Raw genomic sequence first — 24,564 nt, forward strand, 5'->3', positions numbered from 1 at the left:
AGAAAATGTTCTGAACGTGTGATTGTGCATGAAAAAAAAATACATAACACCCAGCCTTGGGCAGCAGCCCAGCAGGAAAAAATAAATATGGTTCAGGAAAAACTCAAAAAGCATGAAGAACAGCAAAAAGACATAGACTTTGCCTCAAAATTCACTTTTCCCCCAAACTGATCAAATATCACAACGCTATGACCCAAGACAGCACAGGACACCCCAGAAGACCCACGTCCATTCTGTGATGAGTCACAACTGCTTCATAGACCTATGTGATGTTTGGAGGGTGGTCATAATGTTATGACTGTTTGGTGTACATCCAACTACAAATAGCTCCTTACACTAAGCTCACACCACGTCACAGTTAAAAATCGCAGACGGACATCTTGGTCCTTAGAAAAATATGCTTCCTACATTTCCCATGATGCAACTTGATGTTTTAATTACAACCTTGCTGCTTTGTCCAAATGGTAAGTTTGTACCTTCAAATATTTTCAGAGGAACACAAAAAGAAATGTAGAAGGAACAATCCCAGAAAGAGCAGACCGGATAAATGGAGTGAAATGTTTCTAATGTGGAACAGTCTCTTTCTCACTGTATGTTGTCCAATCATGGTCGTTGCTGTTCGTTGTGTAAAAACACAGCCTCTTAAACAGACTGTGGACTCAAGAGCTTCACAATCAACCGACACAGTTGGCACACGAACGCATACACAGTCGAAAGCCGTCCAAGGACTTTCCATCTGCTTTTGTTGATAATCTTCCCCCTGAGCGTCCTCCTCTCTGGGTTTCCATGATCAAAGTTGGGATTTGCTTTAATTATTTCAGATCAATGCTGGCCGTGGCTGCAGCGGAGACCCGTGGCCAACGCTGAGGCAGCAGAGGTGGAAGGAAAATCAGCTGAGTCGTCCCGTGCCAGCGTCTCATATGCACAGCGAGGAGGGAGAAAAGTGAGGCGTGGGCGAACGCGAGGCTCCGATCATTAGCCCTAAGTGTTCCTCATTATGTTCCTAAAGCCTCTGAAGACCAGAATCCCTAATTGATCTCATCCTGGCATTTAGTAACACTCGGGGAGGCAAAGGGCTGCTCGCTTCCCTGGCACTAGAAGATAGGACGCCTGGCTCAACCGGCCCAGCGAACACTGGCTCATCACTACGAACCAAGGCCTGGAACTCCAAGAACACGAGGCAGCGAGTCCAAGTCGCTCTGTCGGAGCGTTTTAAAAGACGTTTGAACTGTTTCCAGTGCAGATTATCAGGTTTGCTTTCTTACCTAGAAAAGGAACATTTCACATCACGCTGACGTCTGAAGCGTCCACTGTAGGAGGATTAAAAGGATTCACGCTTGCATATTTGTACTCATCATATATCTACTTCTATCTGTCTATACTTGTTTTTCTAATTTAGAGCAAATGACAAGAACAGACTTTTCACTGAAGGTTATCAGGAATTTAATTATATTTTACCAGAGAGTAACTGGACCAACTCATGACCAGAGTAACCACAATCAACCCTGTTCCTCCAACTCTGTCCAGTTCTCTAGACCAGTGGTTCCCAACCTTTTTTCCTTGGAGCTCCCCTACTTGAAGAAAAGCAGGCCCCCCCATGCTGCCTTAGACGATGCCTTCACTAAAATCTGGAAATTCAATATTCCAACATAGACATTTCAGGCTTCCAATATTATAGCTTTGACATTGAAAACAAAATGAGTTTAGTATATTGTCACCATTGCTGAACATATATATATATATATATATATTTTTTATTCTGGAAGCAGTAATTTCTGAGTTTGACAACTTAGAGCTCATTTTTCCCAAGTTGTATTGAATGCAGCATAAGCTGCAGCTGGATCTTAACCAAGTTTTCCAAGTGATGTTAGTTTGGAGGGAAAGCTGCATTACACTCATTACATTGGTAGATAAACTCAGTTGACTGCTCCAACCTGACAATATCCTACATCACCATTATTTTTTCTAAATGCTGATCTTTATTTTAATCATGATCAAACGCCACACACTGGACCCCAGGTTAGGAACCACTGCTCTGGGCAGCTACGACCTAGCAGTGTGATTTAATACATCAGCACCAGCTGAATAAATGCATCTGGCTGGACTCATTATTGTAAGAATGAGTATTTACAGTCATAGAGCGACACAATGTTTGTCCTTCTATCCAGGACATATGTGGGGTATCTATATGTGGGATATCTATCTGTGGGGTATCTAGCGTTGTGGTGTAGGTCAGTATTAACACAGAGATGTTTTCACACAATTATTCACTTATGAATCAAGGAGCAGTTGATAAAATATTGTTCATATGTTGTTCTGTGATTGGTTATAATTTTAGTGCGACAGCTGGATTTTAAGAAATCAAGAAAAGATCTGATCCAAACTGAAGCATCAGCAGCAGTGAGTGAAGTCACTGGTGTTTGCTTCTGTTCTGTGGTTCGTGAACCAGAGTTCTGTTTGTGAACAACATGTTCAGTTTAATAAAGCAAATAGAGCAAGAGGGTCAAACTCAGTTTAGTTCAGAGGCCACGTAGCTACAGCACGATATGATCTCAGTCTGTGTGTGAGCTGAGATCAGCTCGGTTTATTTGTTCCTGGACAGAGTGATTTTGCTGCGTTCACACCAGAACAAACTAAACCAACCTCAGGGATAAAAGCTACTGGTTTAGGAACAGAGCTCTAGACTCATCAAACTATAAGAAAGAAGACTTTACGGATTCTTAAATCTCTGTTATCATATTTATATTTTTTCTCTTTTTTCCCGCTGCTTATCTTTATCTTTCTGTGCCAAATGCTGCAGTCTCTGTGAATCCATTAAAACCTTTAACAGGAAGCACAAGCAGATAAGCAGTGACATATACGCTACTGGGTAATTTTATAATAATGGAAATCAGCCAACACGTTGAGTGATATACGAGCGACTGTACCAGCTCCTTCTGGTTGAATACAAACACTGCAGAGGTTTAAAAACGGGTCTGTGAGGCGCTCTGAATACTTCCAGCAGCGCTAATAAGTTTCATGTGTGTGATATTAAAGCTTCTGATATTAAAAAGCTTTGAGGGCAAGTTGGAAATGAAACTGGAAGTCTATATTTAAATTTGCACAGATTCAGTCCCAGAGGGCTGCAGCCCACACAGAGACGCCACATATTTTAAATTGATTACAACACTTGATACCAACATCAGCTGATAGGAACTCTGTTTGTGTAACATACATTATTACACATGAACTGTTCTCTACTTACACTCTTGTGATTCTGCGTGCATGCTTTTGAGTGTGTACATAACTAGGATTTTAAAGCTATGAACAGCTTGAACAATAATATTTCACAGTTTCTCTTTAACTATATCACAGAACAGCAACATGCTAAAAATGCTAAAAGAGGTATTTGTAGCTGGGACCCCGGGAACTGGAGAGGTTGGAGGTTCAGTCCGTGTACTTTCTGGTATTTCAAGTTTGGTTTTAGAGTTTAATATATGAAAAAAAAAAGAAAACTAAAAGAGAACTAAACGCTGTACGTCAGTAAGTGAGAGGTAAATAGTCCAGATGTAGGCTACTTCCTGTTTCATTGACGTCTACCTGTTGTTACTGTTGTATCGCAGCGTATATAAGCACTTGAACATTGCATTTGAAGGCAGCATTAGATCCCTTTGAAAGCAGCCAAGATAATAAAGGTCTACTGAAGAGTTCTGGAACATTTATAGATGCAAACGCCTAAAAGAGGATCAATAGTTGTGCATTTAAATAAATCGAGCAACTTCCAATTATCAATGAACCAGCATGACGTCCCCCTGCCTACAAGGTTTTTTGCTGGGCGAATAAAATTTATTCACAAAAAGATCAGTTGCTAATGCTAATGCTAATGCTAGCAGAGCGGGACACACTGAAACAGATTTTTCACCCAAAGTACTCAGAACTTTTTTCTACGAACTAAAAGATTCCTTCAGAGCTTTGATCTTTTTGTTTGGGGAAATTAGTCTCCTGATATAAAGAATTAAGGCTGATTTTTATGATACTCAACAACACGCTCCCCTCCGGTCCAGTAGGTGGCAGTAAATCAGAAGGTTATACAACGATAGAAGAGATCTGAATCCTGGGAACTGATGATGCTCATGCAAAGATCTGATGGTCCAGTGAAATAGTTCGGACCAGACTTGGACAGAAACATAACAGCGTCAGACATATATGTCAAACCATTTTCATTTCCCACAATCACCGCGACTACTTTCTGAATTTCCTCGTGTCTTTCTGTGTGTAAACAATTTAAAACTCACTTTAGACCTTAGATAGCTAGATTACTGAGGTGACACTGGATATCTGATGTTAATTGTCTTAATCTTACGTGTTGTTAATTCATTTCCGACATCTATTGACGAAATTAAGGCGGAAATTTAAGATGTGACAGGAATGAAAGTTTCAACTCAAACACTCTCTGACTCTACAACCTCACTAAACTTTCAAACTCTCACTACTGTGCTTTACATCAACAACCCAGTCCAGCCTCTGTTGCTGTCAGAGTCCTCCTGAAATATAAAAATGTACCGTAGCTCCCAAACATTTCCAGGAATTCACCTTCGCCGTAGCTCAGCTGCAGCTCTGCAGGACCGTGGATAAAACACGGTGCGAATCCGTCTCTGTCTGCTAATCAATAACGTGTTATCATACATCAAGGTTTGGAAATGAACCTGCCCAGAAGCTAATTATTATAGAGATGCTGGAGAACTCCACCAGAGAAGTCAATTGTTTTTCATTACAAGGAAAATTGATCACAAGAGGAAAATATATATATATATATATGTATGTATGTGTGTGTTATGATTTGTTATGATGGGAGGTGTGAGTGATAAATATGAGCCATGTAGCTGCAGAACAAATGAAAGAGCCTGAGGGCGGCTTCATAAATAACACGGCTGCTTTAATTTGGCTGAACGCGGTGTGTATGCTCGCTGACACCGGGAGGTTTCTGAGAGGGACGCGTCTGCGCGGCTCTCCGTCTTTTTACGGCGTCCTTGAGCGACACAATAAATCCAGAGACTCTGCCCTGCAGCCGATCTCTGACCTGTGAACTCTGACTTGCAGATTCAAAGACGCATTTGTTCCTGTCACAGGATCAGGAGAGTGATATTTAAGCCCGATTGTTTTCATTGACGTTCATGACACCAAACTGGTTCTAGGTGAATTTCCGTTGCAGGAACAGGAACATTTTGAGTGACTCAACTTCCCAAGACCAAGGCCTAAGTCACGTTTAAAAAGTCCCTGCTCTGCAGATGATACTTTCTGCAGGTTCAGGAACATTCGGTGTGGGACCTGAACATCACTGCAGTCGTCTGGTGAATCAATGCAGCAGGAAGGAAACACTGTGTGCTGCTTTTAATCAGGATGAAGCAGACTTCAGGTTCAGGCTTTGTTGAATTTACGACCGTTGCACTTTTAGTACGTTGTCTTATTTGGTTTATCTATCGGAGGCTTTTTTAATGAAATGGAATTCATTACTAATATAGAGAGACAAAAGTTCTGCAAGCAGTTGGACAGTCCTACAGCCAATCGAAGACATTAGGGTTAGCACACACAAATTTACCTCTGCAGGGCTCAGACACCTCCACCTATACTACGTCACAACTTCAGACACTGCGGTGTGCACAAAATATGTCGCGTTCAAGTGACCATACCCACTGTAAATCATAAGAACAACACTAAAAATATTAACGACTGGTGAACTTCACTGAAACAGGAAGTAACCGACATCTGGACCACTCACCTACTGAGTCTAAATACAAACGATTTGACAAAAACATTGTAGAAATGTGAAATTTGTCCATCTTCCAGGTTTAGAGAATGTCCTTCTGCAACATTGTGAGTTTGCTCGATAAACTTTCCTTCGATCCGACTCCTGACTCGATCTGTTTCCTATTTTCTTTTTCTCTCTGAAAAGTCTCTTGCAACAACCAAAGAGAAGTTGCAGCACAAACATCCTGCCGTGCACGGAGGGTCCTGAATGTCTGTGATTACTAAACAGGTTTGTGCAACCACTCAGAATAATTCATTAACTCTGACTGAACATTTTGTCTTAATGCTTACGAAGCAGTCCGCTAATGCGATTTAAAATACATAAATAAATAGAATTTAAAAAATGTTTTAAAACTATTCAGACTCATTTAAATAAGTCATTAATGTTCCTGTTAAGCTTCAAAGAGTCGTGTCTGATGTAATTCATGAGAATGAGTCACAGTAAAAGGCATTAAACATTCATTTGACTGAGTCGTTTGTAATTTCTAATTTCCTCATACATATTCACGATAGTAATTACACATGCATCTGAACCATTTTGCTGTCCCCACTGATAAATATGAAAACACGCCTGCAGAGGAGCAGCTGATTAGATTTAAATACACGGTAAATGCTGCACAGTTCCACATCTAAACCTGGTCAGCTGCTGCAGATACTAGAGGTCGGTTTCAGTCTGTAGCACCAGCACCTTTTCTTCTTCTTTTTAGAGCGAGCTCTATTCATAGTTCTGACTAGGATGCAGAATTCAGAGTCCTGTGGGGAAAGCACAGGTCGAGTTTCATGACTTGTCAAAGTAAATCTCTGGTCGAGGAACAGGGCTGAGTATTTCAGTTTGGAAGCAACATTATTTATGAGATTTTCACAAAACTGTCATTAGTTGATGTAGTTTCTCGTCTTTCATGTGTCTCCAGCTCTTCTTTCTCAGTCTTGTGCAATCACACATGACGACGGTGAGTTTTAAAATGAGAAGATGCAGGAAATTGTATTTTTTTTAGATTTCAATCACAAATGGATATTATATCGTCCAAATTAAGATTCATTTGAATTGAAAAATTGCTTCTTTTTTTTTTAAACCCAGCTTCTTCTTAGGAGCAACTCCATTCTTTATTCTTTTTTTTTTATTCTTGTCAAGCTGACTTTTTAGAGAAACAGGCCTCAAGAATCATGACAGTCTAGTCGTAGCGTGACTCCAGTCTAAATCTCTAGTGTACAGCTGTGGTCTTTACAGCAGCTTTGAAATTCCCCAGTGACCAACAGCACCAGAGGAAAAAAGAAATCCATTTTTCTTTCTTTTCCACTTCAAGTTTGACCTTGCACTTCATGCAGAGACTTCGGTGGGTTCCAGGTCAAACTTACAATCTGGTTACGAGGAGACGGAGGTTGAAACGTGACTGTAAATACTGACGACAGCCAGAACTGACTCACACATATATATTTATATACACAGAGCTAATGAAAGCTGCAGCTGGACATGTTGCACGGAACTGAAATATCACTCAAGGTACCGGTGACGTTCCTGTAAGTCACGCTAACCTTTCATTTAATGAACAAACCGCCGGGATCTCTGGTCTCTCTGCTCGCTCTCAAAACTCAGTCTGCTCCCAATTTCCATCCTGCCATCCAGTTCGGGATAAGCGCTTTTTATTTAATATCGAGACTCAACAGCGTCTGACATCCAGCGCTCCGTCTACTCAAAATAATTTAAAGCCAACAGCCGACCGATGACCTTGTCTAAATCACAGAATTTCAGCATCAATTTATTTCCTGAACCGGCGGAGTCAGATTTAATTTAAACTCTGTGACGTGATGGAGGCGTACGCCGGCGTGTGCGTGACTCCTGCGGAGCGGAGACCCCGTGCATGCGCCGGCTTTTTCAAGGCCAGCTCAAGGTTACCTCGTGGCGAAGGGAAGCGTCCGGAGGCCGCGGCTGAATATTCGCCCTGCACATGTGAATTATAGATCGCATTGTTCTTATGGATTCCCCTTCAGCAGTTACTGGACAGCGTAACACGTAAAGATCGGAGGAGGCTCATGATTCAAGCGGATAACGTGTTTATATGGACTGCTTTGTTTCCACTTGAGAGAATCAAGCGTTTTATTGAATATAGGAATCCATAGAGGGAAAAGGTCACTCCCTGCGCATTCGGTTCAGGGTGAAGATGAATAGTTTGCATACAGAGGCGCTGTTGCACGCTCGTGTGCATAGTAACGATCTGTGCAAGCACCCGGAAAAGAGAGGAGCGATCAATCTACGTTATCGCGTGAACGCGGATGCTGAGACGAGCGACGTTGTTTATTTCTTGGAGAGAAGCTGAGCTCTTGAAAAAAGAAGAAGAAAGGCCCGGGCGATTCTTTAATCGTTGCGGATGCACTGCGACAAATGAAGCCGTAAAAACAGGCAGAGGCTCGCGGCAAATGATCGCCTCCGGCGCCTCAAGTCATTTCAAAATGAGAAAGATAAACACTGTGTGAACACAACAACTTCCCCTCCTGAACGACCGTAAGGAAATCAGTTCATATTTGCATCTAATTCGGTGGAAACAAGTTTCCCTGGAGAGGACTTTGTGACAAACTGTACACATGCTCCAGTTTTAGGATAAACCTCTTCTCCCTGTAAACACACACAGATACGTGCACGCTGAGCTGAGCCGAGCCGAGCCGGGCCGGGCCGGGCCGGGCCGGGCCTTCCCCAGAGCTGCTCGTACTTCAGCCAACCTCCACAGTTCTGCTGCTCCAACAACCATCTCCTGCCTGGTAGAAAAGCAATCCAGCAGAGATGTCAGCGTCCGTTTGGAGAGCTGTCAATCACTGTGACTGACTGATTGGCCGTCCCCCGGTGGTTCACGGTCGGTGCGTTGGCATTCTCTAAATGCAACGCTGACCGCTTTGATTAATCATTCTCGTCTAAGCGATCGATAGAAGCCACGTGCTGCAGGACCGATGACTGGGCTCAACAATTATGGCTAATATACGGTTTTAGCATCGACTAGAGATGAATGTGTCATCGTTTGGTTCTGAGGGTGGTCTCACTTTTTGATTCCTTTGCGCCGGGAACACACTCTACCCCTGGGCCGAAACGAATAATTCATATATTTATTTACCCGAGACAGAAGGTAAACCAGTTCACCAACAGAACTCTGGTCCATGAACCGAACAGCTATAAACACTAGTGAACACACGGTTTCCAGTTTGGGTATTTCTTGATTTCCTGAAATCTAATTTTTCAAACAAATCTATGACCAGTCACAAAATAGTTTTTCAAGAACATGATGTCAGATCTTGACAGCCCTCTGAACACGAATCAAGATTAAATGCTACATCATAATAATAATAATCATCATAATAATATTCTATCAATTTCTCCCTGATTCTGAACCAAACACACGTGTAAAAGCTCCTTGAGTTAATTAAGTTGCTTGCTTTGCTTTCTGGCTCTGTGAAGCCTCTCGAGACCAAACTGAACTGAAGTGAGTAGTGAATTATAATCCATATACCTACGAACCCATGACTAGATATGAAAGAACTGGTGCATCTATCAAAACGAACCAGCCGTCGTCAGTATCTTCCGAGCAAAGATCTCTTTGTACGAACATCTTAAATTAAAAGCAGTGAACAAAGATAATAAAACAGTTACAGGCTGATTTCCTGTTTCAAAATGAAACGATGCATTTTCCTTTACACCGATCAGCCACAACATTATGACCACTGACAGGAGAGGTAAATAACATTTAAACCATATTGTGACCAATCCATGTTCTGCTGCGAAACTTTTGAACCTGGTATTCATTCATTGGTTTGGACTTAGACATGTAGCACCCATCTAGACCAGACCAGCCCCCCCACCGATACACCCATCCCCACCCTATAGCAATGCAGCAGTCATCCCCAGCAGGAAGCAGCCTGACACGGACACACACACAAAAAAATCACTTTAGAAACAACTAAAAAACATGAAGAACAGCACAATCTGATGAGTCACCAAAAGGAAGACTAACAGTATTAGGAAGGTGGTCCTAATGTTATGCCAGATCGGTGTAGAATGGTGACAGCGAGCAGAGTTAGTTCCTTCCATACACTAGTAATATGTGTAATGTGTTTTCCTTGGAAACACTTGGAGAGGGAAACCAACAAGTGGGTTAACTCGGCCGAAAAAGATTATCAGCAACTAAATCATTCTATATGTGGATGATGCTTTGATCTGTTGAGCTTCTCATTCCCAGTGTGGACAACACTGGAAGACACAACAAAGATGCTTGTACGTGCTAAACATTAGGCTGCTGGGTCCATTTATTTAGCTTTACTTTTATTACTTTATGTGTAGGTACCAAGTTTTTTCTTATCCTGATAAGATCCTGATCTTTTAATACTGAGTCCAGATCTGATCTTAAGTCAACTAAATGTCCTCTCCTGGAGATTCCTAAAGACTTCTCTTTTCTTCTTTTACTTGCGTTCCCCTAGATCCCGTGTGCATATCTCAATATGAATTAAACCCCATAAATAATGATCTTCTGGTCATCTAACACCATAAACTCGCGAACCCTCTTGACGAAAGGAAACGTTCCTCTGGTTTTAAACGCAGTGTTCATTGATTGTTGCTGTTTTGCTGCAGTCTTTGCCTGAGGCTCCTTGTTTGATTTATAAATCAAAGTAAAAAGAAGCAGAGCTGTGTCCAAGGAAGCTGAAACAAGAGCGACTGCTTCGTCTGAAGAAGCTTCTTGGATGAACGTCTTCAAAAAGCCCAGTTGAACTTGTTTCAGCTTCTTTGGACACTCGATGACCTGGATGACTGAGACCCTTCACAGATTTAACCTTCTTGGCTCTTACTTTCACCTGTTTTGACACAATTTACAAATTTAAGCCTGAATAAAAGACGAAATGCATTCCCTGCAGGTCCAGCCTCGATCTGAGCCCGTCCTGCTTGATGAATAAAACGAGCTGGGACAGGGAGGCAGTGATATGTGCGAGCGTTAAATGTGAATTCACCAGGTCTGGCCCCGGCCATTGACGGGCTAATCAATGTTTAGCAATAAGGCTGAATGTGGAATGAGGAATGCGGGGTCCGGGTCAGGACGGAGGGGGAAAGAGATATCAATTAAGCAGGGAACTGCAGCGTCCAGGCCCGAGGAGCTGAGACGGCAATATCCCGACTCTGGTTCATTAACTAAACGGCGCGTGCACTGAATGCAGAACTCTTCCTGCAGCCGCCACCTCCAAAAGAAGCCTCCACCCATCCCGCCTGTAAATGGCCGCCTCATTCAGAGGGAAGACGAGCGAGTCGCTGCAGCAGGTAGCAAAAAAATAAAAAAAAAAGCTTTTGATCGCACGCACAATGAAACAGATCCGAGGCCTTGGAGACAGATAATATCCACAATTGATGCAATAAAGAGAAACGTGTGTGAGGTGCCTGCAGGTTGGAAATGCAAAGCAGGACTCAAACATATTATCAGATTATACAGTGAGGTATTTGCATACGCTTTGCTCTCGGGGTAAAGCGGGAGAGAAACTGTTGGGTAACAGTAAACAGGATCATTCTCAGTTTGCAGTTTGACTCTACTGTAACCAAGGAGTCCTGACAACGGCCAAGATAGAAACCTGATGAGTTTGGAACCTTTTACATCTACAAACACCTGAAAGAGGCTGAATAGTTCCACATTAACCAGCCTGACTCTGCCACTAAATAATAAGTGGTGGAAAGTTGATCTGGAGTCTCTCTGTTGGGAACTGATTCTGCAAAGATCTGCCTGACCAATCAGAACATTTGGGGGCGGGGCTTAATGTGTAACAGCAGCACTGTGGCTGTATGAGTTGAACCGTCATAATGAAACCCAAACAGCGTGTTTCCAGAATCATATTCTGATACGAACTGAGTCGAGGCCTCGGAGATTTGTGCAGCATCTCTTCATCCAGGCCTCTGCAAACATTTTAAGGGGATCTTGACGCTGAGGGGTTCTGAACGCAGCATGAAAGCGAGGGGCCTTGATGAATGGGCAACTTCACAGAATGAACAAATGTTGCTTCCAGCAGGGACTGCAACTGGAGATGACCTCAAAACCAACAAGAGTACATCAGGGAAAATGGAAACTATGCAAAAAAAACATATATAGCTGCACGTAGCTGCTGGCTAAGAACTGGCTAAATATATATCTGAAGAGAAAAGCATGTTTCGGTTGATGCCAGTGTAATGTAAATGTAAGAAAAGCTTTATTGTTCAGATTCTAGATCATTCAGGAGGAGAACAACTTCACTTCTTTAAGCTAATGTGCGATTTTAAGAACCTATTCTTAATGGTTAGAGGTTTCCAGCTGTCAAACAGTAGCTGCTCTGCACAATATTTCACCGGATGCTCATTTAATTAATGGCTGCATTATTTTTATTGGACTCACTGAACTTCTACATTAGAGGTTCAGTTTGCACCTTTTTTGCAAAAGGCTGAACAAATGTTGCTTCCAACAGGGAGAAGAGGTGGAGATCACCCCAAAACCAACAAGAGTGCACAGGGGGAAATAATAAAATATGCAAAACAAACGCATGTACCTGCTGCCAAAGTGTGTATCAGAAAATAGAAAAACAGTTTAACTTGATGCACAACCTGTAAACCAGCTGATATCTCAACTCAAAGCTCACAATCACAGACTGTCTCCAACTGAGAGGAAGATGTTCAGGAAATCTAAAGCTGGGATGTGAAGAATTTTCCTTTGGACACTGACTGATGTCGACACAGCAGCTTTAAGATAAATGCCAACACCACCTCATAAATAAACACCCAAACATGTGGAGTCCACGCTCTCCTCTCTACACGCCTGTTGACACCATCACACGCTCTTAACGTCCACCAGTGGTCGCAGTTCTTCCTTTTTTTTTTTTTTTTTCCACATACGAGCCTGGACTCAATTCGTCTTAATTCAGCTCACTGCTACATGCAGACTGCTCCTGAGCAGTTAACGCACCACCCCGAAGGCAACTTTAACAAGTTTTCCCCCGGAATTCCCCTTTTCCCCTTCCCCAGCTCTTCTGAGTGGACCTCTAATTTCCACGCGTGTCCCCAAACGGCAGCAAAAACCAATAAAAATGCAAATGAGCCGGAGCCCAGACAAAAAAAAAAAAAATTAACAAGCGTCATTTTACACTTTTCTCTCTGCTTACCTGAAAAACACTACCGTTTCCCACAAATAGATCCCCAGCGCGTTTAGTCGGCACATTTTTGCCAGTCTCATTTTGTTGGGGGGGCAGTGTGGGGGGGCTGTTGCTGGAGGAAGAGGAGGAGGAGGAGGTGGAGGAGGAGGAAGAAGAGGAGGAGGAGGAAAAGAGGGGGGCCACACTCTTGAGAGGATGAATTCCCCTCTATGCAAAATCCTTGAGTGGTGGAAAAGGAGGAGGAAGAGGATGAGAGGGGAGTGGGGGGGGAGTTGAGTGGTTGTGGTTTGTGACCTCCAAGGTGAGTCGGGTTTTTATTTTTTTTTTTTAATTTATTTATTTTTTTTCCTTCGCGGTGCGTGTGGTTCAGATCCCGGAGTCGTCTCCGGAGCCAAGCCTCGGGATGCTCATGACCTCGCTCCCCGTGAAATCATGCTCCGACGGCCCCCCGCCCCCCAGCGCCGCCGTCACCGCGGACCAGGAAGAAGAAGAAGAAGAAGCAGAAGAAGAAGAGGAAAATCCACAGAAGAAAAAATAAAAGAAATAAAAATCCACTCGAGAATCAGTGTTCAGGACCAGGGACAGAGGCAGAGGCTGCAGGGGGAGGAAGCTCGTCCACCTTTCTGTTTTGAGGGGGGAGGAAGAGGTGGAGGGGGGGAATGGTATAAGGAGAGAAGGAAGGGGGGAAGGGGGTGGTGGGGGTCCTCAGAGCAGCTCAGGGGCTGCTGGTAATTAACACACAATTACACCCGATTACTCTTAAGTCCAGTCTGTGCGATCCACAAAAAGGGGTAAAGGGAAATAAAACATATTCCTTCAGAGATGGACAATAAAAAAAAAAAAAAAAAAAACACAGGCTGTTTGTGTGCGGGGTGAATGATGCTGTCTCCACAAAAATAAAAACAACAAACAAACTGTGCGTTACATCCCCCAGATCCACGCTCCACTCAGATTAGAGCCACGCAGAGCAGCGCGTCTTCTCACATGTGCAGCTTTCCTCTCACATGTATCCCAGGGGCGGCCGCTCTGGATCCGTGCGTCTCTCCGGCTGTTGCGGGACTCCCGGTGAAGCTGCTGCTGCTGCTGCTGCTGCTGCTGCTGCTGCTGCTCAGGGAGGGAGGTCTGCAGGTAGAACAAGTCTGCCTCCTCTTCTTCCTCTCCCTCTCCTTCTTTACCTCCTCCTCTTGCTGCTGGTTCTCCCTCTTCGTCTCCTCGTAGTTCTCTCCCAGGGGCGAGCAGTTGTAGTAGTACTTGGCGCTGCAGCAGCACGGCTCAGCTACTCCCATTGTCTGGTGGTGGTCAAGTTGGAGACGCACCGGCTGCTGCTGCTACTGCTGCTGCTGCTGCTGTTCTCCGCATCCGCTCCCTCCCGGACACCGGCTCCGTTTAGAAAAAAAAAAGGAAGAAAAAAAAATATATAGGAGGAAATCAACGGACCCACCTGAGAGCGGTGACAGGGTTTTTTTTTTTTTTTTTAAGAAGAACCCGCTCAGACCTGCGCGTCTGACGGGACTGATGTGGCCCCTCTTCCGTGGCGCAGGAGCGCGGCGGCGACACTGGCCCCTGGCGGGCGCAAACACGCACACATACACGCACACGGACACGCACACGGAGGTACAGTACAGACGAGGCAGCCTCGGTCGCGCTCCGACACTGGATTTTCTTGCTGCAGTCATTTACCAAACTCCAAAAAACGCACCTCGCAGCGGACACACACGCCCACACGAGGCTGCCATTGGTCGGCGCGGCCCCGGAGCTCGGCGCTGATTGGACACCGGAGGTGTCACTGTAGCTGGACACGAGCTCTGCCTCTTAGAGAAAGAAAGGATAAATAAATGCCTGAACTCTGAGTGGAGTTAAAGCTGACCCTACAGACCTGGATCTTCTTAAGGGGATATGAAATGAATGTGCTGCTCACGGTGCTGAGGAGCTTTACCTGCAGAGGGAGGACACGGGGGGAAGTTTTACTTCCCTATTTCTCTATTTTGCACAATTTAAAAAGTAACGAAGGACGAAAATAACATAGTAACGTAATCTAGAGTCAGGCAGAGGCTTAACATCATGGGCTCATCTCGTTTTTTTAAGCATCTTATGGAACATTTCAAAGAGAAAAAAGTGCTGAATCATGATAATGATCTAAAACCAAACGAGTCGACTAAGTGTGTAAAGTAAGTCCTGAATAATCCCCTCCACTTGAATGAAATCTGTAAATAAAAACGCATAAGAATAAGAGTTTCTGAGTCAAATAAACCTTCTGATTGAGACTAAAGAACACATCAACGTGGACAGAGGACAAGAGGACGGGGACGACCTGATACCAGCACGACTGAGAACCTTCACAGACAACGAGGAAACTTCTATTCTTTAATCTGGTGCCATTAAATTAGAACAGAAATGAGTTTATTATCTTTGGAGGACAATCTAAAAACTAACAAGTCTTCTTCTCTTGATTGTAACTAAAAACACATATTAGAGAAATACTGACATAAACTGGAAGAATGTGGAGTTTCAGATACAGAGAAGCAGATGATCCTAAAAAACAACAAAAACATTTGTGCCTCCCAAAGGTTTGTGGGTAGAAGTAGGAATTAGGATGATGATACAATGACAGCCGTAAAAACGTGTGTTTTTACGAGTCGGAGCATTTTAAAAACACATGAATGAGTTAAGTTATGAGACGGCTTCAGTCTGATGATGAATTGATCCAGACTGAACATGAATAAATAAACAGATTGATAAGGAGCAGGAGAGAAAATCCATCAGGGACGAGAACGTCACAGATTTCACTGTAGCAGCTTAATGTGTGTGTGTGTGTGTGTGTGTGTGTGTGTGTGTGTGACACCAGAATAAAACATGGGATCATTCCTATGAATAATGGACAATAAATATTAATGCTTACAGTACAGATTCATTATATGATGTCATCGTACGGTTTCCTGCACATTCTCTTAATTTCTGTGTTTACATGGAGACTGTGGGAATCACCTGCTCCACAAGATACATGAATCTATCTGTTCACATCCTCCCTGTGTTTATTTACTGTGTATTTTCCTCTGTGTGTGTGTTACAGCTTAGTTGTTGGTTTGCTCCATGAAAGTTACATGATATTTGCTCGTCGACCTGCCTCCTGTCACATGATCCATGTCAGGGTGTGAGGTCAGTGTCCAGCTACAAAACAAATGTAAAACAGTCACAACATCAGATATATAACTATCAGCCACAACATTATGACCACAGAAGAAACAAGCATTTAAACCATCTGGCATTCATGACATGTAGCCCTCACCTACACCAGACTGGGCCCCCCACCCCAGACCACCCTACCCCACCACAGCCCACCCTGCCCCATAGCAATGACCCAGCAGGATGCAGCTTGACACAAACTTTAGGAACAACTCGAAAAAAAAAAACTTGAAGAACAGCACAAGGTGTTGACTCGGCCTCCAAATTCACTAGATCCCAAACTGATGAACACCCACAATAATGACCACAGGACCCCCTCAAGACTCTTCATTGTCTTAATGAGAACATAACAAAATTTTGCAGAGAACTCCGGATTAAAGGCAAACAAAACTACACAAACATTTAAAAAAAAAAAAAAAACACCCTTGAAGTAAAAAAGGGGGGCCTGCAATATATTAGACGGGTGGTCATAATGTTATGACTGATCAGTAGCACTGATTTCACCTCAGTCAGAACAGACGGACCTGGTCAGATAAACAGAGATAGAACCTTTAATAACCATGTAAACTGTTGATGTGCTCGTTTCTCTCTGGTTGTTGGAATAAATCCGTTCTCTCTGAGCACATTTGATCCACGAGTTTCCAACATGGAGGTAGAAAAATAAGATGAACCTGAGCTGGATTCCACGTGGACAGAGACGATGGAGACGTGGAGACTGGAGATATTCTGGACAAAGCTCAGCTGTTAACTGAAAGACATTATTTGAGTGAAAGCCAAAGCAGCCGTCAAAGCTAAAGATGACCAGAACGTATGTGTCTCTACATAGTTCAGACGTCTTCAGTATTAATGTGTGATGTGTAAAAGTGTGAGTCTGGTCAGAATGAACTTATCAGAACATGAGGCCGGTAATTCTCCGGTTGGACTGAATTCTAGGTCACGCTTCAGCTGATACAGGGAAAACAAAGACCTCTGCACACAGCTGGACTCCAAACAATGGAGTATTTAGCCCTTTATTTATTTATTTAGCTTTGTTTGAACTATTCGATTGGCCTGGAAGATATCAGCATTAGTATAATCAGTTCCCAACAGCAAACAAAGATCATGGCTCGGTGAGGTTAACCTGCGACTGGAGCGATGGGAGATAAAAAGATAAACCAGGGAATGACTGTACATATAACTTTAAATCTAGAAGCAAACAAACACATCCTACACTTTAATTACACAACAGTAGATTTTAAATGGACGCACGCTCCGGTGCTCTCACAGCAAGTGAGTTGTGTTTCTTCGTATATTTTTTAATCTTGTCTAATGTAACTCTTAAATGTTTTCCTGACAGTCCAATAATGTCTCCTGTGATGTTACTGTAGTGCTTTCTATTTCTGCACACACACACACACACACTCCTCTTCCTCGGGACCCGTTTTGTCCAAAGCGTCCGCTGGAACGTGACTGATTCTAATGCCTGCAGGCAACAACCGGATCACAAGGCCAACACACACACACACACACACACACACACACACACACACACACACACACACACACACACACACACACACACACACACACACACACACACACACACACACACACACACAAAAGAAAGAGCTGCTGAATATGGATATGATGTCTTCATTAGACTCAGCATTCAGGGTTCACAGTAAACAATGGAGATGTAGGGAACCATGTCATAAAATTCCAAACAGCACCTCATTCTATACGTCCGTGGGAATAACGCTGGGAAATAAAGCAAACAAATGGCACAAACTCACAGAACGTGCACTGAGGCTTCAAGCGCAGCCCATTGATTGATGACGGCTGCAGCAAACGATCCAATATCCATTTAAAAGAGCTAATGATTGCAAGTCGATGATGACAATTAAATATTATCTGGCAATGTTTTGTCGGAATATTCTCGTCACAGTATGAGCCACTCATGTTTATTGCTCCTGCGTCGTCCCAATCAGTGATTCGGAGCGAAGTGAAATGAGAAACTAACAAAATTCCCGATTTAATTTTATGCTTCAGAAATACAATATTTGGAGTTTTTCTCGAGTGACGCGTACAAACTATTTATGGGCCTTCATGCATTTTGTGGCTTTTTTTTTATAAGAAGCTGTTTTCTTTTTATAATTCAGTGGGAAGTGGGGAAATGAAAAGGGGAACGCAAAGGATGCCTGATGAATATTTAAACCATTACACAGCCATTATAGCTCTTTATGTAAATGCACAGTAAAGTGCTGCGCCGGTTATTTATAGTCACAGCAGGATGTAATTGGCTTCAGACGTAGTTTGAAGTGGCTCGGCCGACACAGCTGACCCTCTGCTGCAGAGGAGGGGGCTTCAGCAAAGAAGATGCTACAAGAGGGAGGGTGGATGGAGAGTCACAGGTTCAAATCCCAGTCAAAGTCAAGTTTCAGCACAGGAAGTGGAAGAGGACGACACTCTGGTCCCTGAACAGGTGACTCCAGGAGCCTCCAGGCTGCAAAGAATCTAGCAATGAAATTAAATGTGACACAAATCAGCTCCGGAAACAAGAGCCAGTTTAACTCATTAAGGTGTCGAGAACGTCCAACAATCTGAACAATTTTCCACTTCATCAGAGCAACGAGGTACGTGACATAAAGGTGATGGAGTAATTCCCAACAGAAACGGTTCGTCCGTTAAAATAATTTCAATATCTTTTACAAAATATAAACGTCTCTCTTCTCTGACAGCAGCGACTTTGTTGCAAAGCTGTTACATACTCCACAAAACACCTTTTCTCTTGTGTGGTGTCCGGCAACTATTCTGTGATTGGTCGAAAACTGGAGTGGGCGTGGTTAATGCTGCTGTGGGAAATGCTAGCGGCTCCCAGATGCTAATGTTAGCAGCGTGAAGCTAATCTTTCCTGGGTAGAGATCACACTGTGTGTCAGTTCATGCTGAACGAACAGCGTCTCCTGTATTTCCCACAATGCTCAGTCCATATGATGTATCCTTCGGTGGGAGGGGCCTATCAGGAGTTCTCATGAAGCATAAACGACCTGGTCAGAACAGACTCAGAAATTATTTCTCCCTTTCTCTGTCTAGACTCCAGAAACAACTTTCTATCACAAAAAAATATTTTCAGAGGACGAAGCTGCTCTGGTTTCCAGACTAGTCTGATGTTTTGCTGACCCATTAATCCACCCTGATCTCCTCCATCGTTTCCTTTTTTTCCTGCTTCTGTGATAATTACTACAAACACTATTTTCTGTCCTGCTCCAGCTGTGCGTTAGCGTAGCTGCAACTGAATAGGTCACACAACAGGGTGTGGCGTGTTTTTAGGATACATCTTTTAAGGCAAACTAAACCCCCCCAACACCACTAGGAATTAAATACACACTGAACAATCAGCAGGAAGAGTCCAGCTGGAAGAAGCAAATTGTTGGTTTTCACAGCGCACAGGGAGGCTGAAGGGTTTTCACCATCACCAGGTGTTTTCAGGTGTTTGTTTACATTAATTAATTTCTATTGTCTATAGAAAATGTTCATATTTAAACTGTGAGTCGAAACTGATGGTTAATTACTGAGAAAGGAGGAGGGGGAGGATTAAATAAGGACACGCTTCTTCCTTCCACCTTTCAGACATGTTTGTTAACACTGTTTTTTCGCCGTTTTGACTATTTTGATTCTTTATTTATTCAGCGTGTATTTTCTCATGTTCGAAATAAAGCATTTATTCATTCATTGTCACATGATGTGACAATAGCGTAGTAAAGTCAACCTGTGTGTACAACCTCTATTGCAAGACTTTTACCCAGTTGCGCCTAAAAACGCGATAAGAAGTGAGCAGCCGTCACACTGACCTGAGACCCGACACCGTTCGCTCCACGTACCATCACTGTAGCCCGAGGTTGTTTCTTGTCAGGTGAAGTTTCAGCAGGTAAACAAGAGAATTCTCTTGATGCTAAGACGGTTCACAGTGTAGAAGGTTCACAAGCAGAGTGGTGCATTTGAAGTCCTGGAGTTGTTCTGGTTCGCTGAGAACCGTGACTGAAGAGTCTGACAGCAGCAGCCGAAAAAACAACTGTACAATACTTTTCGTGTGTAACAGCTGTTTGTTCTGTGCTCGGCTCCGTCATCCACTTCCCTCAAAAGGCCGTCGTTTAGCAGATTAACTGTTTGGTTTCCTGCTCCGGGCGAGGACGACGTTCAGCATGAGGCCTGCAGGACTGATCGATAGCTCCAGTGTCTTAATGAAAACAGTGTCTCAGAATCATTTGTCTGTAACTAAAGGTCGTCATGTCCACTCTCACGGTCTTCAGAGGGAGACTTGAAGAAAGGCGTAAACGTGAGCATCTCTCATAGCGCAGCAGATAATCGATGGCTGCTATAGGAGGGCAGCGCTGCAGCGCTCGGTGTCACAGGAAGAGCAGAAGATACGATATCTGACGCAGCGTGAACATGACACAACAGGGAACAGGTTCATCCGTGCATTTAAAGTACTGTTATCAGCACTCAGTATCATCCAGGAGCAGGAAGCTGCATACTATAATATTTATGAAAGATTTAGTTCAATGCATTCGTTTTCATGAGGGTATCTAATGAACTGCTAAGTGAGTGGATGCATCGACTTATGGGAAAATGAAAACCGTTCAGAGGACGGGTGGGTCACGATACGTATCACGATACTTGAGTCATGATACGATACATTATTGAGATATTATGATATTGCAATATTCTACATAGTTCACTAAGAAATTTTAAATACTCATATACAGTGATAATTCATTGGACAAATGAGTCAAAAAAACAATATTAATCCAAATGATCCATTGCCCAAAACATGACTTTTTCTTTTACAATCAATATTAAGACATTCAAAATCGATTGTATCAGAAGAAAAAATATCGCAACATATTGGCATATCAGATAAATATGGATGTAAAGCAAGTGTTGAGGACGAATAACTTTAGAAATGTTTGATTCTGTCTTAAAGAAATAAATATGAAGGTCCTGCACACTGTGTTTAAAAAATGTATTTTCCAATTCAAATCAGTCTTGATTGGAAAGATCTGTCACAGTTTCATATAATCAACAGATTTATGTTTGTTTGTTTAAAAAAAAAAACAACACATTTCTTGCAACTTCTTGTTTGAAATCCCACAAGATTGTTTTGTTCGTCAGAACTGAAAGGATTTGATTTCTGACTGGATTTATAAAGAATATGACGATAAAGCAAAGAAACACGAGATATATAAAAGAAGCCAGAGGGAGAAGGTTGTGGGGATGATTTACAGCTGAACATGGAAAACATCATCTAAAGGCAGCGTAATGTGTATAAACTGAATTTTAATTTAATGCTGTGAAGATGGTTATAAATATACTTTTAATTTACTATAAGGCCAGAATCTTCTTTTATATCTGATTTCAAAGACGTTATTTTAGCAGGAAGTGAAAGAACTGATGCTGCATCTTCAGTCGACTGTTTTGATCCGTCGTCGTTTGCATATTAGACGTTTGTGTTCTTAAACCTGATCGAGAGAATACGAGAACCCTGCGGTGAATGTAATTGCATGCATTTATTCATATTTATATAAAATCTCTTATTTATAAGCTACTTGTGTTTAGCCAGTTTCCAAGGTCACACTGTGCTTTAAAGAGTAAATGACAGGAGCTGAAATCTGATGTTTCCTGTGTCGTTTAGGAAACATTTGAAATCGTCTGAGCTTCCTCCGCCAGTCACGACTCGCTCATTGTTTCTGCTCGTTCCCCTTCAGCCTGAGCTGCTTTGCTTTCTATTTTTCAGCCGTTCAGCTTTCTTTCATAAGAAGATCGTGCCTCGCTCCACAACCTTTTCTGTGGGTAACTGTCGCTGTTAGCATCAGCAATAATTCATCAGTTTTAAAGGTGCATGCTTTTTTTTTCTTCCTGTTGATGGAATCTGAACCGTAAAGTATAGTCAAGGAGAGTTTAACCTCCAGGTTTGTGAATGCTTTTCTAACATAACCTGTTGTTTGTGAAAGATCTGCTTTTCTTCGTCCTTGTTTGCATCAGTCTAAAGTCTAAAACGTGACCACTCGGAGCCACGACACACGCAAAACTTCTGCTAAAGAGATCCAGCTGATGCATGTTACATGAGACTGATAATGAATAAAAGAGAACGGATAGAGCTATTATTTAAAATATTCATTGCAGAAAGGTTTAGTGGGAATACTGAGAGCTCATACAGTTACCGTTACAGAGATAAATACGAGCACTGGGATGTAAAACTGGTTAGAAGCTCTGTTACAGGTGAGTTAGCTGCTAACAGTAATCACAAGCAGGCTGGAACATTCTGCATTCAGGTATGAGCACAGACACGACCACAGGTGAGTAGGATGCAGCTGTGCAGGTCAGAAACCCTCAGCTAGCAGCACACGGAGGCGTGGATAACGAGAGAGAAGAAGAATCGAATCCTCCAGCAGACCAGACTTACAGCAGCTTTACTGAGGGATCTGGGTCTGGGTTTTCTGGTCCTGCCCTCACTATAGACCCCTTCATGGTCTACGTCACTGTGACCTCACAACGTTAGCTGGAGGCGAAACAGAGGGAAGCTGGAGGCGAACGCTGTCACTTTCAATCATGAAAATGTCATCTTGTTATATTTTTGGGGGCCAAAATCAAAAAAAATCCCTAACACTAAAAGTTTTATCACATAACAGCCACTGACGGTCGTAGATGACTTTAATCTGACATTGGAGATTAAAACAAAGGATTCGAGTGAGACAGTCAACAACGTGCACACTTCATATCAGATAAGATTAAAATGTAATGCATCATTAGTTTCAGCCTGAATAGCGAGTGAGTGGTTTCATATATTCTCTAAAATATACGTTTTCCTCGTCTATTCTTTCCAAAACAGCCCACTGAAATATGCTAACCGGCGTTTACAAGCTATAGGGTTTTAAATGTTTTGCCTCCAGTTAAGCCCCGCCTCTCAAAAAAACATCACATTGTTTACAAACATTGAGGGGGTCTATAAACTTTATAAAAAAGGAAAACCTAAAGTTAAAATAGAGCAGATGCTAGAAGGTGGCACAATATTTTCTTTTTCTACCTTCAAACTGCGAGAGGACAGTTGTGTGTGAGTGGGAATACGTCCGAATAAATCAATTAATAAAAAATATTAGACTTGTTGTTCTAAGTTGTAGAAATGTGTAGAAACGCAGAAAAAAAAAACTTAAAATATCAGCTTCAGCTGAAGGGGAACAGCCAGTGTTCATAGGCTACTATTAGTAATGAAACTCTGGAACGAATGACACATAAGGACGTAAGATGCAGCAGACAAAACCATCTGTGTCTCTGTGTCTACAAATGAAGAGACTGGAAATAAAAGAGGACAAATAAAGATATAAGCATAAACCTCTAAACCCTAATACATTCATTCCTGGTATATGTTAGTCGCATTTAATTTTTTGAATGTGAAGTGATTTCATGAGCAAGATCCAGGGATCTGTTTTGGGTTCTTTGCACAAACACCCAGTCAAGTTCACAAGACAAGAACTTGTGTACACGCTGTGTGGATGCAGCACCAGATGCTACCGACGACCCAGGGCAGCTTCAACCTTTCATAAAACCCTGTCTGCTCCATGTTCAGTGTCAGCTTTAAACTCAAGCTAAAAAAAAGACGTGCAGACTTGTATCAAGGTATTTTTGACTGCAGAGGTGTATTCCGATTAAAACTATGAAAAACATTCATGTTTCAGTCTGAAATCATGCAGCTATTACTTTAGGCTGAACATTGAATAATACTTGTGCAACCAGACTATAGGAGCCACGTGAACTGACTAAGATAAGATAAGTTAAAATCTGATTAAAATCTGATTAATGAAGAGGAGGACAGTGCAAAAATACAAGTTAGATAGAAAATAGAATAAGACGAGAGAAAAATAGAATGGTACCACGACACAAAATATGTTTTGTATATGTAAATAAGAGAGAACCAAAAAAAAAGAACCAGTGGGGGCTGAACATACACTACTGGCATTCATGACAAACCCTTCGTCGAAAATCCAGAATCACCTGCAGCTTCCTGCTCTCTGCTCACCTTTCTCCACAGGTACGAGCTGAAGGTTCCTCAACAAGTGGAGCAATGAGCAGGTTTGTGAATTCAGCTGCTTAAACTCTACAAGAAAGAATTATCCTTTTTCTTTCTTTCTTTCTTTCTTTTTTATAAATACTGAGTCACAATCTCGTGTCCTGTGCAGAGAAGAAGAGAGCGATGATGTGCTGAATGTGATAAAGCCTTCATGTGCTACACACTGAATGAACAGCAGCGTTACTCTATGAAGAGAAAGATAATAGTAGAACCAAACAGGAGCAGCGCCGGGCAGAAATGACACCATCTGAGATACATGCATTGTACCTGAGAAAAGACCCAAATTACACAGAATGAAATGACAGGTACATTATCCTGATAAGCAGAAATATATATCGTACAACAGAGGATGTCTGA

The 24,564-nt window shown here is 42.5% G+C and overlaps 1 protein-coding gene across 4 annotated transcripts in view; it reads right to left on the reverse strand.

Annotated features, from left to right (window-relative positions):
* Positions 1-24,564, reverse strand: part of glra1 (glycine receptor, alpha 1) — a 129,230-nt gene that overhangs the window by 103,847 nt on the left and 819 nt on the right. For 3 of the 4 annotated variants that reach the window (XM_047584659.1, XM_047584657.1, XM_047584656.1), the window contains exon 1: positions 12,931-14,215. The exons of the other annotated variant lie outside the window; for it this stretch is intronic. In XM_047584659.1, coding sequence (XP_047440615.1) covers positions 12,931-13,001 — 71 coding nt within the window. In that variant the 5' untranslated portion in view covers positions 13,002-14,215. Of the gene's footprint in view, positions 1-12,930; positions 14,216-24,564 lie in introns of those variants that run through there. 4 annotated transcript variants of the gene reach the window in all.

The sequence above is a fragment of the Mugil cephalus genome, chromosome 5, assembly GCF_022458985.1.
Source record: "Mugil cephalus isolate CIBA_MC_2020 chromosome 5, CIBA_Mcephalus_1.1, whole genome shotgun sequence".
In the NCBI taxonomy this organism is placed as follows: Eukaryota; Metazoa; Chordata; class Actinopteri; order Mugiliformes; family Mugilidae; genus Mugil; species Mugil cephalus.